Source organism: Leucopleurus acutus (assembly GCF_964270905.1).
Source record: "Leucopleurus acutus genome assembly, chromosome: 8".
NCBI lineage: Eukaryota > Metazoa > Chordata > Mammalia > Artiodactyla > Delphinidae > Leucopleurus > Leucopleurus acutus.
The window spans coordinates 100,935,090-100,952,383 of NC_139151.1; the positions used below are offsets into that span (position 1 = coordinate 100,935,090).

General features: G+C 34.9%; 1 protein-coding gene across 1 annotated transcript in view; it reads left to right on the forward strand.

Annotated features, from left to right (window-relative positions):
* Window positions 1-17,294, forward strand: part of SLC22A10 (solute carrier family 22 member 10) — a gene marked incomplete at both ends in the record, with an annotated part of 38,590 nt that overhangs the window by 12,007 nt on the left and 9,289 nt on the right. Inside the window, 2 exons of the mRNA XM_082844639.1 lie at window positions 15,698-15,852; window positions 15,955-16,123. Coding sequence (XP_082700765.1) covers window positions 15,698-15,852; window positions 15,955-16,123 — 324 coding nt within the window. The remainder of the gene's footprint in view (window positions 1-15,697; window positions 15,853-15,954; window positions 16,124-17,294) is intronic.

Below are 17,294 nucleotides of genomic sequence, written 5' to 3' on the forward strand. Positions count from 1 at the left end.
CTTTTACCTCCTTAGCTAGGTTTATTCCTAGGTATTTTATCCTTATTTTTGCAGAGGTGAATGGGATTGTTTCCTTAATTTCTCTTTCTGATCTTTCATTGTTAGTGTATACGAATGCAAGAGATTTCTGTGCATTAATTTTGTATCCTGCAATTTTACCAAATTCATTGATTAGCTCTAGTAGTTTTCTGCTAGCATCTTAGGATTCTCTATGTATAGTATCATGTCAACTGCAAACAGTGACAGTTTTACTTCTTCTTTTCCAATTTGTATTCTTTTATTTCTTTTTCTTCTCTGATTGTCATGGCTAGGACTTCCAAAACTATGTTGAATAATAGTGGCGAGAGTACACATCCTTGTCTTGTTCCTGGTCTTAGAGGAAATGCTTTCAGTTTTTCACCATTGAGAATGATGTTTGCTATGGGTTTGTCACATATGGCCTTTATTATGTTGAGGTAGGTTCCCTCTATGCCCAGTTTCTGGAGAGTTTTTATCATAAATTGTTGTTGAATTTTGTCAAAAGCTTTTTCTGCATCTACTGAGATGATCATATGGTTTTTATTTTTCAATTTGTTAATACGGTCAATCACACTGATTTATTTGTGTATATTGAAGAATACTTGCATCACTGGGATGAATCCCACTTGATCATGGTCTATGATGCTTTTAATGTGTTGTTGGATTCTGTTTGCAAGTATTCTGTTGAGGATTTTTGCATTTATATTCATCAGTGATATTGGTCTGCAATTTTCCTTTTTGTAGTGTTTGCCTGTTTATATTTCCTATTTCTTCTTGATTCAGTCTTGGAAGGTCATACCTTTCTAAGAATTAGTCCATTTCTTCCTGGTTGTCCAGTTTATTGGCATAGAATTGATTGTTGTAGTTTCTTAGGATGCTTTGTATTTCTGCAGTGTCTGTTGTAACTTCTCCTTTTTCATTTGTAATTTTATTGATTTGAGTCCTCTGCCTCTTTTTCTTGATGAGTCTGGCTAAATATTTATCAATTTTGTTTATCTTCTCACAGAACCAGCTTTTAGTTTTATTGATCTTTGCTATTGTTTTCTTTGTTTCTATTTCATTTATTTCTGCTCTGATCTTTATGATTTCTTTCCTTCTACTAACTTTGGGTTTTGTTTGTTCTTTCTCTAGTTCCTTTAGGTGTAAGGTTAGATTGTTTATCTGAGACTTTTCTTGTTTCTTGAGGTAGGATTATATTTGCTATAAACTTCCCTCTTAGAACTGCTTTTGCTGCTTCCCATAGGTTTTGGATCATCATGTTTTCTTTGTAATTTGTCTCTAGGTATTTTTTGATTTCCTCTATGATTTCTTCAGTGATCTCTTGGTTATTTAGTAACGTATGGTTTACCCTCCATGTGTTTGTGTATTTTACTTTATTCCCCCTGCAATTTATTTCTAATTTCATAGAGTTTTGGTCAGAAAGATGCTTGATATGATTTCAACTTTCTTAAATTTACTGAAGCTTGATTTGTGACCCAAGATGTCATCTCACCTGGAGAATGTTCCGTGTGCACCTGAGAAGAAAGTGAAATCTGTTGTTTTCGGATGGAATGTCCTATAGATATCAGTGAAATCTATCTGGTCTATTGTGTCATTTAAAGCTTTTGTTTCCTTATTAATTTTCTGTTTGGATGATCTGTCCTTTGTTTTACGTGAGGTGTTAAAGTCCCCAACTATTATTGTGTTACTGTAGATTTCCTCTTTTATAGCAGTTAACATTTGCCTTATGTATTGAGGTGCTCCTATGTTGGATGCATATATATTTATAATTGTTATATCTTCTTGTTGGATTAATCTCTTGACCATTAAGTAGTGTCCTTCCTTGTTTCTTATAACATTCTTTATTTTAAAGAGTATTATGTCTGATATGAGTATTGCTACTCCAGCTTTCTTTTGATTTCCATTTGCATGGAATAACTTTTTCCATCCCCTCACTTTCAGACTGTATGTGTCCCTAGGTCTGAAGTGGGTCTCTTGTAGACAGCATATATATGGGTCTTCTTTACGTATCCATTCAGGCAGCCTGTGTCTTTTGGCTGGAGCATTTAATCCATTCACAATGAAAGTAATTATCAGTATGTATGTTCCTATTACCATGTTAAAAATTATTTTGGTTTTGTTTTTGTAGGTCCGTTTCTTCTCTTGTGTTTCCCACTTAAAGAAGTTCCTTTAACATTTGTTGTAGAGCTGGTTTGGCTGTGCTGAGTTCTTTTAGTTTTTGTTTGTCTGTAAACCTTTTGATTACTCTGTTGAATCTGAATGAGATCCTTGCTGGCTAGAGTAATCTTAGTTGTAGGTTCTTCCCTTTCATCACTTTAAATATATCATGCCACTCCCTTCTGCCTTGTAGATTTTCTGCTAAGAAATCAGCCACTACCTTATAGGTGTTCCCTTGTATGTTATTTGTCATTTTTCCCTTGTAGCTTTCAATAATTTTTCTTTGTCTTTAATTTTTTCGATTTGATTACTGTGTGTCTTGGCATGTTTCTCCTTGGGTTTATTCTGCCTGGGAGTCTCTGGCTTGGATGAACAATCATCCAAGTGCTTTCTGGACTTGGATGGCTATTTCCTTTCCCATGTTAGGGAAGTTTCCAACTATAATCTCTTCAAATATTTTCTTGCGTCCTTTCTCTTTCTCTTCTCCTTTGGGGACCCCTATAATGTGAATGCTGGTTTATTAATGTTGTCCCAGTTGTCTCTTAGGCCATCTTCATTTCTTTTCATTCTTTTTTCTTTATTCTTTCCATGGCAGTGATTTCCACCATTCTATCTCCCAGGTCACTTGGCCATCCTTCTGCCTCAGTTATTCTGCTATTGATTCCTTCTAGTGTATTTTTTTCATTTCAGTTATTGTATTGTTCATCTCTGTTTGTTTGTTCTTTGATTCTTCTAGGTGTTTGTCCTTTAATTCTTCTAGGTCTTTGTTAAATATTTCTTACATCTTCTCGATCTTTGCCTCCATTCTTTTTCTGAGGTCCTGGATCATCTTCACTATCGTTATTTTGAATTCTTTTTCTGGAAGGTTGACTATCTCCACTACATTTAATTGTTTTTCAGGGGTTTTACCTTGTTCCTTCATCTGGTACATAGCCCTCTGCATTTTCATTTTGTCTGTTCTTCTGTGTATGTGGTTTTCCTTCTGCATGATGCAGGATTTTAGTTCTTCTTGCTTCTGCTGTCTGCCCTCTGGTGGATGAGGCTATCTAAAAGGCTTGTGGAAGCGTCCCGATGGTAAGGGCTAGTGTGGGTAGAGCTGGATGTTGCTCTTTTGGGAAGAGCTCAGTAAAACTTTAATCTTCTTGTCTGCTGATCAGTGGGGCTGAGTCCCCTCCCTGTTGGTTTTTTGGCCTGTGATGACATAGCATTGGAGGCTACAGGCTCTTTGGTGGGGCTAATGGCAGACACTGGGAGGGCTCATGTCAAGGAGTACTTCCCAGAATTTCTGCTGCCAGTGTCCTTGTCCCCGCTGTAAGCCACAGCCCTGTCCTCTGCAGGAGACCCTCCAACACTAGCAGGTATGTCTGGTTCAATTTCCTATGGGGTCACTGCTCCTTACCCTGGGTCCTGATGCGCACACTACTTTGTGTGTGCCCTCCAAGAGTGGAGTCTCTGTTTCCCCAAGTCCTGTCAAAGTCCTGCAATCAAATCCTGCTAGCCTTCAAAGTTTGATTCTCTGAGCATTCCTCTCCCATTGCCAGACCCCCAGGTTGGGAAGCCTGACATGGGGCTCAGAACCTTCACTCCAGTGCACAGACTTCTGTGGTATAAGTGTTCTGCAGTTTGTGAGTCATGCACCCTGTGGTTATGGGATTTGATTTTATTGTGATTGTGCCCCTCCTACAATCTCACTGCAGCTTCTCCTTTGTCTTTGGATGTGAGGTATATTTTTTGATGAGTTTCAGTGTATCCCTGTTGATGATTGTTCAGCAGTTAGTTGTGATTCCAGTGCTCTTGCAAGAGGGAGTGAGTGCACGTCCTTTTACTCCACTATCTCAAATCCAATGCCAATACTTCTTGAACTCTTCCATAAAGCAGAAGAGTAGGAAAACTTCCTAACTTATACTATAAGACCAGTGTTCTTATGATATCAAAGCTAGATAATGACTTCAGAAAAACGAAAATTACAGAGCCATATCCCCTCTGAATATAGACCTAAAAATATTCAACAAAATGCAAGCAAACTGAATCCAACTGTATATTAAAATGTTTATATACTGTAAAAAAGTAGGATTTATCACAGAAATACAAAGTGGTTCATCATAAGATAATCATCCAATATAATATACCACATCAATACAATGAAGGAAAAAAACCTATATAATGTCAACTGATGCTTAGGAGACATTTTACAAAATCAAACAATTTTCTTGGTGAAAATAATATAGGAATTAAATGTAACTTCCTCAATATTTTAAAGGGTGTTTAGGAATAAAGCTACAACTATCACTACAGTCAATGGTGAGAGAATATTAACTTTCACACTAAGGTAAGGAGAAAGATAAAGATGTCTGCTTTCACTGCTGCTATTTGACATCATACTGTAAACTTATGTAGAGCAATTAGAGAGAAAGAGAAATAAAATTTACCCAAAGTAAAAAAGAAGAAGAATAATATAATTATATATATATATAGATGACATGATCATATAGATATAGAAAATTCCAAAGAATGCCCAAGAAATTCATTAGAACTAATAAACGAATTTAAGAAAGTTGCAGAGTACAAAATGAACACACAAAAATCAGTTGTTTTTCTATATATTTGAAGTGAACAATTTGAAAAGAAATTAGGAAATTTATTACCCATACATCATCTTCTAAAGGAATAAAATACTTAGAAATAAATTTAACCTAGGATGTGAAAGACTTGCACATTGAAAACTATACAGCATTGTTGAAAGAAATTAGAGAAGACCTAAATAAATGGAAAGTATCCCATGTTAATGAGGTAGGAAGACCTAATATTATCAATGAAGTCAATCATATTTAATGCAGCTACAGTTTCAATGAAATCACAATCAAAACTCCAATGTAATGTTTTTCTAGAAACAGAAAAGCTGAAACTTATATTCATATGAAATCAGGGCTCCAAATAGCCAAACAATTTTGAAAAAGAAGAGTGAATTCAGGGGACTCATGCATCTCGGTTTCAGAACTACAATGAAGCTACAGTTACCAAATGTTATGGTACTGGTATAAGGATTGACATACAGTCAAATGTAATAGAACTGAGAGTTCAGAAATAAACCCATACATTTATAGCCAACTGTCTTTTTTTTTTTTTTTTTTTTTGCGGTACGCGGGCCTCTCACTGTTGTGACCTCTCCCGTTGTGGAGCACAGGCTCCGGACACATAAAAAAAAATGATCACAATCTACAAGATCTCTGAGATAACATGAAGCATGACAACATTTGCATTATTGGGGTTCCAGAGGGAGAAGAGAAAGATAAGTAGATTGAAAATGGATATAAGGAAATTATGTCTGAAAATTTCCCAAACCTGGAGAAAGAAACAGATATCCAGGCACAGGAAGCACAGAGGGTCCTAGAAAAGATTAAACCAAACAGACCCACAACAAGATATATCGTAATTAAAATGATAAAAGTGAAAGATAAAGAAAGGATTCTAAAGGCAGCAAGAGAAAAATAATGAGTTATATACAAGAGAATTCCCATAAGGCTATCAACTGATTTTTCTGCAGAAAATTTGCAAGCCAGAACGGAGTGCCATGACATATTCAAAGTGCTGAAAGGAAAAAAACAGCAACCCAGGATACTCTACCAAGCAAGAGTACCATTTAGGATAGAAAGAGAAATAAAGAACTTCTTAGAAAAGCAAAACTGAAAGAATTAATCAATAATAAACATATCGTAAAAGAAATGTTGAATATTCTTCTCCAAATAGAAAAGAAGTAAGGATCTATAAGAAAGGGAAAATCCCATTAGGAAACACAAATATATAGAAAGAATTTAAGATCACTAAGTGTGCCAGTTGTACATTAAAAGTCAAAAAATTGTAAAAACAACCATAACTACTATGAGATAAACAGTTAAGAGATAAACATGAATATGTAAAATATGACATCAAAACCACAAATGTGGGGGAGGGGAATGTGGGGGAGGGGAATAAAAATGTGTATGTCTTAGAATGTGTTTGAACTTAAATTAACAGCCAGTTTAAAACAAGTGGGTATAATTATGAGTCAACATACATGAACCCCATGGTAAAAATAAATCAGAAGCCTATAGTAAATACACAAAAATCAGGACTTCCCTGATGGTGCAGTGGTTAAGATTCCATGCTCCCAGTGCAGGGGGCCTGGGTTCAATCCCTGGTCAGGGAGCTAGATCCCACATGCATGCCACAACTAAGGAACCCGTCTGCCGCAACTGACAGGGTGCAACCAAATAAATAAATAAATAAATAAATAAATATTTTTAGGGCTTCCCTGGTGGCACAGTGGTTAAGAATCCGTCTGCCAAGGCAGGGGACACAGGTTCGAGCCCTGGTCGGGGAAGATCCCACATGCCACGGACCAACTAAGCCCATGCACCACAACTACTGAAGCCCACATGACTGGAGCCCATGCTCCGCAACAAGAGAAGCCACCGCGATGAGAAACCCGTGCAGTGCAAGGAAGAGCAGCCCCTGCTCGCTGCAACTAGAGAAAGCCTGCGTGCAACAAGGAATACCCAACGCAGCCAAAAATAAATAATAAATAAATTTATAAAAAGAATATAAAAAAATCAAAAAGAGAGAAAGCCAAGCACACTACTAAAGAAAATCATCATTTTATATATAGTAGTGTGTACACCTGAAACCAATACAACATTGTACATCAACTATACTCCAATAAAAATTAAGAAAAATATTTTAAAAAGAAAATTATCAAATCACAATAGTAGGAACTAAAAGAAGATAAAATGAAGAAAGCAGATCTATAAAAACAACCAGAAAATATGTAATAAAATTGCAAAAGTACACCACTATCAATAATTACTTTAAATATCAATTAACTAACTGCTCCAATCAAAAGATATAGAGTAGCTAATTGGGAAAAGAAACCAAGACATTCAGTATGCTGCCCACATGAGACAACTTGAGAGTGAGTCTGAAAGTGAAGGGATAGAAAAAGATATTTCAAAGGGAAATGACAAGAAATCAGAAGTAGCAGTACTCATATGAAACATAATAGATTTTATAACAAAGCCTATAGAAAAAGACAAAGAAGGCTTTACATAATAATACAGGGATAAACACAAGAACAGGATATTACACTAGCTAACATATATGCACTCAATAGAGGAACACCTAAATATCTAAAGCAAACACTAGCAAACATAAAGGGAGAAATTGACAATAATACAATAATAGTAGGAAAATTTAACATTCCACTGACATCAGTGGACAGATCATCCAGACAGAAAATCAGTAAGGCAAAAGTGGTCTTAAAGACACAATAAACCAGTTGGACTTGGTTGATATCTACAGGACAGTACATCCCCCTCCCCCCAAAATCAGAATACACATTCTCTTCAAGTGCACATGGAATGTTCTCCAGGATAGATCACATATTGGACCACAAAACAAGTCTCAACAAATTTAAGATAGAAATAATATAAAACATTTTTTGCTACCACAGCAGTATGAATCCAGAAATCAACCACAGGAAGAAAAATGGGAAAAGAACAAACATGTGGAGACTAAATAACATGCTACTAAGAAACCACTGGGTCAATGACAAAATCAAAGAGGAAATCAGAATATACCCTGAGACAAGTGAAAATGAAGCACACTTTCCATAAACTGTGAGATGCATCAAAAGCAGTTCTAGGAGGGAAGTTTATAGCAATACAGGTCTTCCCCCCAAAACAAGAAAATTCTCAAATAAATCACCTAAACATAATTAGAAAAAGAAAGACAAACAAAACACAAGTCACTAGAAGGAAGGAAGTAATAAAGTTCAGAAAGAAAATAAATAAATATAGATTAAAAGAATAGAAAAGATCAATGGAACCAAGAGTTGGTTTTTTGAAAATATAAACAAAATTGATAAACCTGTAGCCAGGCTCACTAAGAAGAAAAGAGAGAGGACCCAAATAAACAATATAAGAAATGAAAGAGGGGAAATAACAACTGATACCACAGAGAAACAAAAAATCATAAAAGAATACTATGACTAGTTGTACATCTAAATATTGGACAACCTAGAAGAAATTAACAAATTTCTAAAAGCATGCAGCCTGCCAATACTGAGTCAAGAAGAAACAGACAATTTGAACAGACTGATCAGTAGAAGTGAGATAGAATCTTTAATTTAAAAACTTCCTGCAAACAAAAAGTCCAGGGTCAAATGGCTTCAAAGGGGAATTCTACCAAACATGTAGAGAACAGTTAATATCTATCCTTCTCTAAAGAAGGTAAATATATACAGTGGTACATATATACATTGGAATACTACTAAGCCACAAAAAAGAATGAAGTAATGCCATTTGCAGCAACTTGGATGGACCTAGAGATTATCATACTAAGTGTAGTAAGTCAGAAAGAGAAAGACAAACAGCATATGATATCACTTATATATGGAATCTAGAATAAGATGCAAAAGAACTTATCTACAAAACAGAAACAGATTCATAGATACAGAGAACAGACTTGTGGTTGCCAAGCAGGGGGAGTGGTGGGGGAGGGATAGATTGGGAATTTGGGATTAGCAGATCCAAACTATTATATACTGAATGGACAAACAAGTTCCTACAGTATAGCACAGGGAACTATATTCAATGTCCTGTAATAAACAAAAAAAGACAAGAATATGAGAAAGAATGAATATATATAGTCATGTATATATATGACTAATCACTTTGCTGTACAGCAGAAATTAACACTACATTGTAAAACAACTATACCTCAATAAAATAAAATAAAAAACAAAAACATCTATACTTCTCAAACTATTCCAAAAAATTTCAGAGGAACGAGCACTTCTGAACATATTCTATGAGGCCATCATCACCCTGATACCGAAACCAGACAAAGCTGTCACAAAAAAAGGAATTAGAGGCAAATATCACTGAAGAACATAGTTGCAAAAATCCTGAATAACATGTTGTTATTAGGAAACTGAATCCAACAATATATCAGAAGGATCATACACAATAATCAAGTGTGCTTTATTGCATGGATGCAAGTATTTTTCAGTTTCTGCAAACAAATCAATGTGATATACCACATTAAGAAACTGAAGAATTAAGAAAAACCATATGGTCATCTAAATAGATGGAGAAAAAGATTTTGATAAAATTCAACATTCATTTACAGTAAAAAATCTTCAGAAGGTGGGCATAGAGGAAAGATACCTCAACATCATAATAGCCATATATGACAAGCACATAGCTAACATCATAATCACTGGTGAAAAACTGAAAGCATTTCTTATAAGTTCAGGAACAAGAAAAGGGTGCTCATTCTTGCCACATTTATTCAAAATAGTATTGGAAGTCCTAACCTTGCAAATACAATAAAAAGAAATAAAAGAAAACAATTTTTAAAAAAAACTGTCATTGTTTGCTGATGTCATACTATTCATAGAAAATCCGATGATGCCACCAGAAAACTACCAGAGCTCACCAATGAATTCACCAATGTTGCAGGATACAAAATTAACATACAGAAATCTGTTGCATTTCTATACACTAACAAAAAACTATCGGAAAGAGAAATCAAACACAAAATTCAATTTCCAATCAATCAAAAAGAATAAAATACCTAGGAATAAACCTACCTAAGGAGATGAAAGACCTGTTCTTGGAAAACTACAAGACACTGATGAAAGAAATTGAAGAGGACACAAACAGATGCAAAGATATACTGTGTTCATTGACTGGAAGAATTAATGTTAAAATGACCATACTACCCAAGGGAATCTACAGATTCAAAGTAATCCTTATAAAAGTACCAAGAACATTTTTCACAGAATTAGAACAAATAATTTTAAATTTTGAATGGAATCAGAAAAGACCATCAATAGCGAAAATGATCTTGAGAAAGAACGGAGCTGGAGGAATCATGATCCCTGACTTCAGAGTATACTACAAAACTACAGTAATCAAAACAATGTGGTACTGGCACAAGAACAGACATATAGATCAATGGACCAGAATAGAGAGCCAAGAAATAAACCCATACACTTCTGATCAACAAAGGAAGCAAGAATATAGAATGGAGGAAAGACAGTCATTTCAATAAGTGGTGCTCAGAAAACTGGACAGCTTCATGTAAAAGAAGGAAATTAGGACATTCTCTAAAACCATATACACTTAAATAAAAAAAGAAAATGGATTAAAGACCTAAATGTACGACTAGAAACCATAAAACTTCTAGAAGTAAATATATGTGGAACACTCTGACATAAATCAAAGCAATGTTTTTATTGGCTCTGTCTCCTAAAGTAAAGGAAATAAACCCAAAAATAAACAGTTGGGACAAAATTAAACTTAACAGCTTTCACACAGTAAAGGAAATCATCAACAAAATGAAATGACAACCTGCTGAATGGGAGAAAATATTTGCAAATGATATGACTGATAAGGGGTTAATATCCAAACATGTAAATAACTCATATACACCAACATCAAAAAAACCAAACAACTAGATAAAAAAATAGGAAGATCTAAATAGACATTTCTCCAAAGAATACATACAGATGATCAATAGGCACATGAACAGATGCTCAACATCTTTAATCATTAGAGAAATGTTAATTAAAAAGAAAATGCGATATCACTTCATACCTGTCAAAATGGCTATCAACAAGAATACAAATAACAAATATTGGTGAGAATGTGGACAAAAGGGAACTCTTGTACACTATTGGTGAGAATGTAAATTGATGCAACCCCTGTGGAAGACAGTATGGAAGGTTCTCAAAAAACTAAAAATAGAGCTACCATAATACCCAGCAATTCCATTCCTGGGATAATATCTAGAAAAAAATGAAAACACTAATTCAAAAAGATACATGCACCCCAATATTCATAGCAGCACTATTTATAATAGCTGAGACATGGGAGCAATTAACAGACTAATAAAGAAGATGTAGTATATATTTAAAATGGAATATTACTCAGCCATGATAAAAATGAAATTCTTACAGCAATGTGGATGGACCTAGAAAATATTGTGCTAGTGAAATAAGTCAGAGAGAGAAAGACAAATACTCTATAACATCACTTATATGTGGAATCTTAAAAAATAATACCAATGAATGTATGCAAAAAAAAAAAAAAAACAGGCTTACAGATACAGAAAACAAACTAGTGGTTACAAAAGGGGACAGAAAGTGGGGAGGAAGATATTAGAGGTATGGTATTAAGAGATAGTTAAGACTATTGTGCATAGAACAGAAGAGCAACAAGGATATATTTTAAAGCACAGGGAATTATATCCATTATCTTATAATAACTTATAATGGAATATAATCTGCAAAAATACTGAATCACTGTGCTGTACACCAGAAACTAATATAATATTGTAAATCAACAGTACTTCAAAAAAATTAGAAATTTCAAGTGTTGGTGAGCATGTGGAGAAATTGAAACTCTTGTCCATTGATGGTGGGAATATAAATTGGTGAAACCACTGTGGAAAGCAGTTTGACAGATCCTCAAAAATCTAAACATGTAATTGCCATCTGAACCAGCAATTCCACTCCTAGGTGTATACTCTAAACACAGGGACTTAGACAGCTGTATATCAAATACAGCAAAAAAGAATGAAGTTCTGGTACATGGTACAACATGAATGAACCTTGAAAAAATTATGCTAAATGAAATAAACCCGACACAAAAGAACAAATGTTGTAGGCATCCACTTATATGAAATATATCTAGAATAGGCAAATTAAGGGAGACAGAAAGTAGATTAGTGATATCAGAAGAATAAGAGGGCAGGAATGAATGGGAAATTACTGCTTGATGGTGATAGAATTTCTCTTTGTGTTGACGTAAATGTCTCAGAAAAAAGACAATGATGGTAGCACAACATGACGAATGTAATTAATCACAGGTTTGTACATCTAAAAAAGATTAAAATGACAAGTATTGTATCTATCATATGACATTAAAAACATTCAAACATATCTCCAAATATCATTGTGAATTATGTGTCTAATTCTGTCAATATTGTTTCATGTATTTCAAACTTTTTTTAAGTTAAGGTACATTTGACATTTCCAGCATGATCTTTTCTGGAAATGTATTTTGTTTTGAAATTTATTTTATTTGATATTAATATAAAGACTCCCACATTATTATTACTATTTTAATTCTATATCTTTTTCTGTCAATTTACATTTTTTTACCTCTTTATTGGAGTATAATTGCTTTACAATGTTGTGCTAGTTTCTGCTATATAAAAGATTGAATCAGCTATATGTATACATATAACCCCATATCCCCTCCCTCCCACCCTCCCTATCCCACCCCTCTAGGTCCTCACAAAGCATCGAGCTGATCTCCCCGTGCTATGCAGCAGCTTCCCACTAGCCATCCATTTTACATTTGGTAGTGTATATATGTCAATGCTACTCTCTCGCTTCGTCCCAGCTTTCCCTTCACCCGTCTGTGTACTCAAGTCCTTTCGCTACGTTTGCATCTTTATTCCTGCCCTGCCACTAAGTTCATCAGTACCGTTTTTTGTTTTTTTAGTTTCCATATAAGTGTGTTAGCGTACGGTATTTTTTTTTTCTCATTCTGACTTACTTCACTCTGTATGACAGACTCTAGGTCCATCTTTCAACTGACAATATTTTAAGTACTACAGTGGGCAGTATAAAAGTACATCACTTTTTTTTTGTCACTACAAGAAACCATATGCCAATAAAATGAAAAACCTGGAAGAAATAGAAAAATTCTTAGAAAAGCACAACCTTCAGAGACTGAACCAGGAAGAAATAGAAAATATAAACAGACCAATGACGAGCACTGAAATTGAAACTGTGATTTAAAATCTTCCAACAAATAAAAGCCCATGACAAGATGGGTTCACAGGTGAATTCTATCAAACATTTAGAGAAGAGCTAACACGTATCCCTCTCAAAATCTTCCAAAATATAGCAAAAAGGGGAACACTCCCAAACTTATTCAATGAGGTCACAATCACCCTGATACCAAAACCAGACAAAGATGTCACAAAGAAAGACCACTACAGGCCAATATCACTGATGAACAAACATGCAAAAATCCTCAACAAAATATTAGCAAGCAGAATCCAACAGCACATTAAAAGGACCATACACCATGATCAAGTGGGGTTTACCCCAGGATGTAAGGATTCTTCAATATATGCAAATCAATCAATGTGATACACCATATTAACAAATTGAAAGAGAAAAACCATATGATCATCTCAATAGATGCAGAAAAAGCTTTTGACAAAATTCAACACTGATTTATGATTTAAAAAAACCTCCAGAAAGCAAGCAGGGAGGGAACTTATCTCAACATAATAAAGGTCATATATGAAAAACCCACAGCCAACATCATTCTCAATGGTGAAAAACTGAAACCATTTCCCCTAAAATCAGGAACAAGACAAGGATGCTCACTCTCACCACTATTATTCAACATAGTTTTGGCAGTTTTAGCCACAGCAATCAGAGACGACAAAGAAATAAAAGGAATCCAAATCAGAAAAGAAGAAGCAAACTCACTGTTTGCAGATGACCTGATACTATACATAGAAAATCCTAAAGATGCTACCAGAAAACTACCAGAGCTAATCAATGAATTTGGTAAAGTAGCAGGATACAAAATTAATGCACAGAAATCTCTTGCATTCCTATATATTAATGATGAAAAGTCTGAAAGAGAAATTAAGGAAAAACTACTATTTACCATTGCAACAAAAAGAATAAAATACCTAGGAATAAACCTACCTACGGAGACAATAGACCTGTATGCAGAAAACTATAAGACACTGATGAAAGAAATTAAAGATGATACAAACAGATGGAGAGATATATCACTTTCTTGGATTGGAAGAATCAACATTGTGAAAATGACTATACTACGCAAAGCAATCTACAGATTCAATGCAATCCCTATCAAACTACCAATGGTATTTTTCACTGAACTAGAACAAAAAATTTCACAATTTGTATGGAAACACAAAAGACCCCAAATCACCAAAGCAATCTTGAGAAGAAAAACGGAGCTGGAGGAATCATGCTGCCTGGCTTCAGACTATACTGCAAAGCTACACTAAACAGGACAGTATGGTACTGGCACAAAAACAGAAATATAGATAAATGAAATAGGATAGAAAGCCCAGAGATAAACCCATGCACATATGGCCACCTTATATTTGATAAAGGAGGCAAGAATATACAATGCAGAAAAGACAGCATCTTCAATAAGAAGTGCTGGGAAAACTGTACAGCTACATGTAAAAGAATGAAATTTTTTTTTTTTTTGTGGTACGCGGGCCTCTCACTGTTGTGGTCTCTCCCATTGTGGAGCACAGGCTCCGGACGCGCAGGCTCAGCGGCCATGGCTCACGGGCCCAGCCGTTCCGCGGGACGTGGGATCTTCCTGGACTGGGGCATGAACCCATGTCCCCTGCATCGGCAGGCGGACTCTCAACCAGTGTGCCACCAGGGAAGCCTAGTACATCTGTTTTTTAACTCACTCTGGTAATCTCTATCATTCGATGGAGTGTTTAGGTCATTAGCAATTAGTTTGATGTGATTGTTTTGGGATTTTCTTTCCATCTACCATTTCATTTTTTGTTTTCTAAATTATTTTCTTGATGATGATAGTGATTATGAACATGATTATTTGGTGTTGTGTTTGTTCTTATGTATCCCATTTTCTGTTTGGGGGGAAATTATTTGATTCTATTTTAAAATATTGCAGAGGAATTCCTAATACCAAACACTGTCTGTCTGTTTTTATTTCAGACAATGGGCTTATATTTACATTACCACATCTCGTTTAGTCCACGATGTCTCTACTAAGACCCTCTTCTCTTGATGCCCAATGAAAGACAAAATTCACTTTTCCTTATTTGTCTTTCACATTCTTTTTCCCTTCATTCTCCATTTTACATAATTCTTTCCTGTGAGAGGTTGATACAATGGTCACTGTCTGGGTTATGGCGCTCCTATATTCTATTCTAGGAAAGCACATTACTTGAGGTTTATAAATACAGATTCAACAAAGAGTGACTCTTACATAAATCTTCAACAACTTTGATGCATTGCTTCACTGATCATTTGTATCAGTTGCATCTTCACCTGTCTGGTGCTAGAGACCAAAGTACACTTTTAGCTCACTATACAGACTCTCCACTATGGTAAATACATATGTTAGTACAATGAATGCTCATGGTATATTCCAATTTCCAACACTGTAGTTTCTTTCGTATGGTATCACTTCCTGTCAGAGTCCTCCTGGGGATTGGATGATGAAGTTTTAGTAATGTTAGTCTGTAAACCAGAGTGTGAATATGAAGCGATTTCCGTTGTTCATTTAGCTCTTGTTCACTCAAGGTTTCAGATACAAAGAATCACTTGCTAAAACATTGTCTAAATTTCAATGTATGCTTTGTTTTCTTAATTTTTTTTTTTACCACAAATTATCATTGCTCCCATAATCTAACCTGCCTCTCTGTTTCTTAGGTTTGGAAGAAAGTTGATTCTCAGGTGGTGTTTGCTCCAGCTCGCCATCTCTGGGACCTGTGCAGCCTTTGCTCCCACCTTCCTCATTTACTGCTCACTACGCTTCTGGTCAGGTTGTTCTGCTGTGGTCATCATAACAAATAACTGGATGCTCAGTAAGTCAACAGTTTTGATTTTCTTGATTTTCCAAGCCTTGAATTTAACCTTGAAATTTCACCCTTATGTGACATTAATATCCCATTTGGGTTTTCTTTCAGTTGTAGAGTGGACAAGGTCCCAGTCAAAAGCCATGGTAATAACACTGATAACCTGTGCCATTAGTATTGGACAGATAATGCTGGGAGGACTGGCTTTTGTCTTTCGAGACTGGCATACCCTGCAGCTGGTGGTGTCTATACCATTCTTTGTCTTCTTTTTCTCCTCAAGGTATGAGCCTCTCTCTCACTCCACTTAAGGGAACCTAGGATGAAAATGCATATTGAATTGGGATATACTGATTTTCTTATTCCCTGGACCATTTCCTGTTGTTTTGACCTAAACCAGCATTTCTCATTTGTTCACTCTGATCAATTTGAGATTTGAGAAGTAGAATAGGGAGTAACAGTGATCTTCCTTCCAGGGAGCTCGAGGTATTTTCTGCCATTTTGCTTCCTAAGTCTTACCCAGTATTGTGGTCATTTAGTTATTCCAATATTATTTTTCTTATAGACTTGAAGATATACCTTCAATTTTTTGGGTTTGGAATGAATAAGGTACAACAAAGTTTTCCATGATTTTCTATGTTGCAGATGAAATTGGATAAAGGAAGAGGCAGAAAATTTATTCATAGAGCAATTTAACAAAATAGCAACAGAATTTCTCCAGAAGTGAAAATGACAGCAGATTGGACGACTTACATTACGTGTTCAACACTCCCTCTTCCCTTAAATAATTTTAACAAATATTTATTTATGGATAATTCCATCCCTACACTTAAAACCACTCTAGGGAGAATTAGCTTTAGTAGATCGCAGAAACATGACTACAGGATTAATAGAGTGAGATGAGTACAGAGAGAAAGAAGAGTGTAATCCATGTCAGACTCATCTGCTAAGTCATTCTTTTCTCATAACAAGGAAGATGTGCTTATTGTTTCCATTTAGTTATAAGAAAACTAAAGCAGATGTAAATAAGTGACTCATTTATGTAGTTAGTTACCGACACTTCTGGTAGTGGCAGGAGTATTCACAATATTTGTTGGCCTAAAATTTACATAATTTGGGGACTTCTTTTGTCAAAATAATATACATTATATACACTATATATAATAATATATATAATATACATTATATATACTATATATAATAATATACATTATATATACTATATATAATATACATTATATACACTAATAATATATATATAATGTACATTATATACACTATATATAATAATATATATAATATACATTATATATACTATATATAGAATATATACTATGGCACAAATTTGCCAGATCTCATGCTAAGCTTTGGAAGGGAATTATGCAAGTGAGGGACTCTCAAACTTAAGCTTCATAAGCCTCTTGGAAAATCTCCTGGTGAATAAGCAGAGAGGT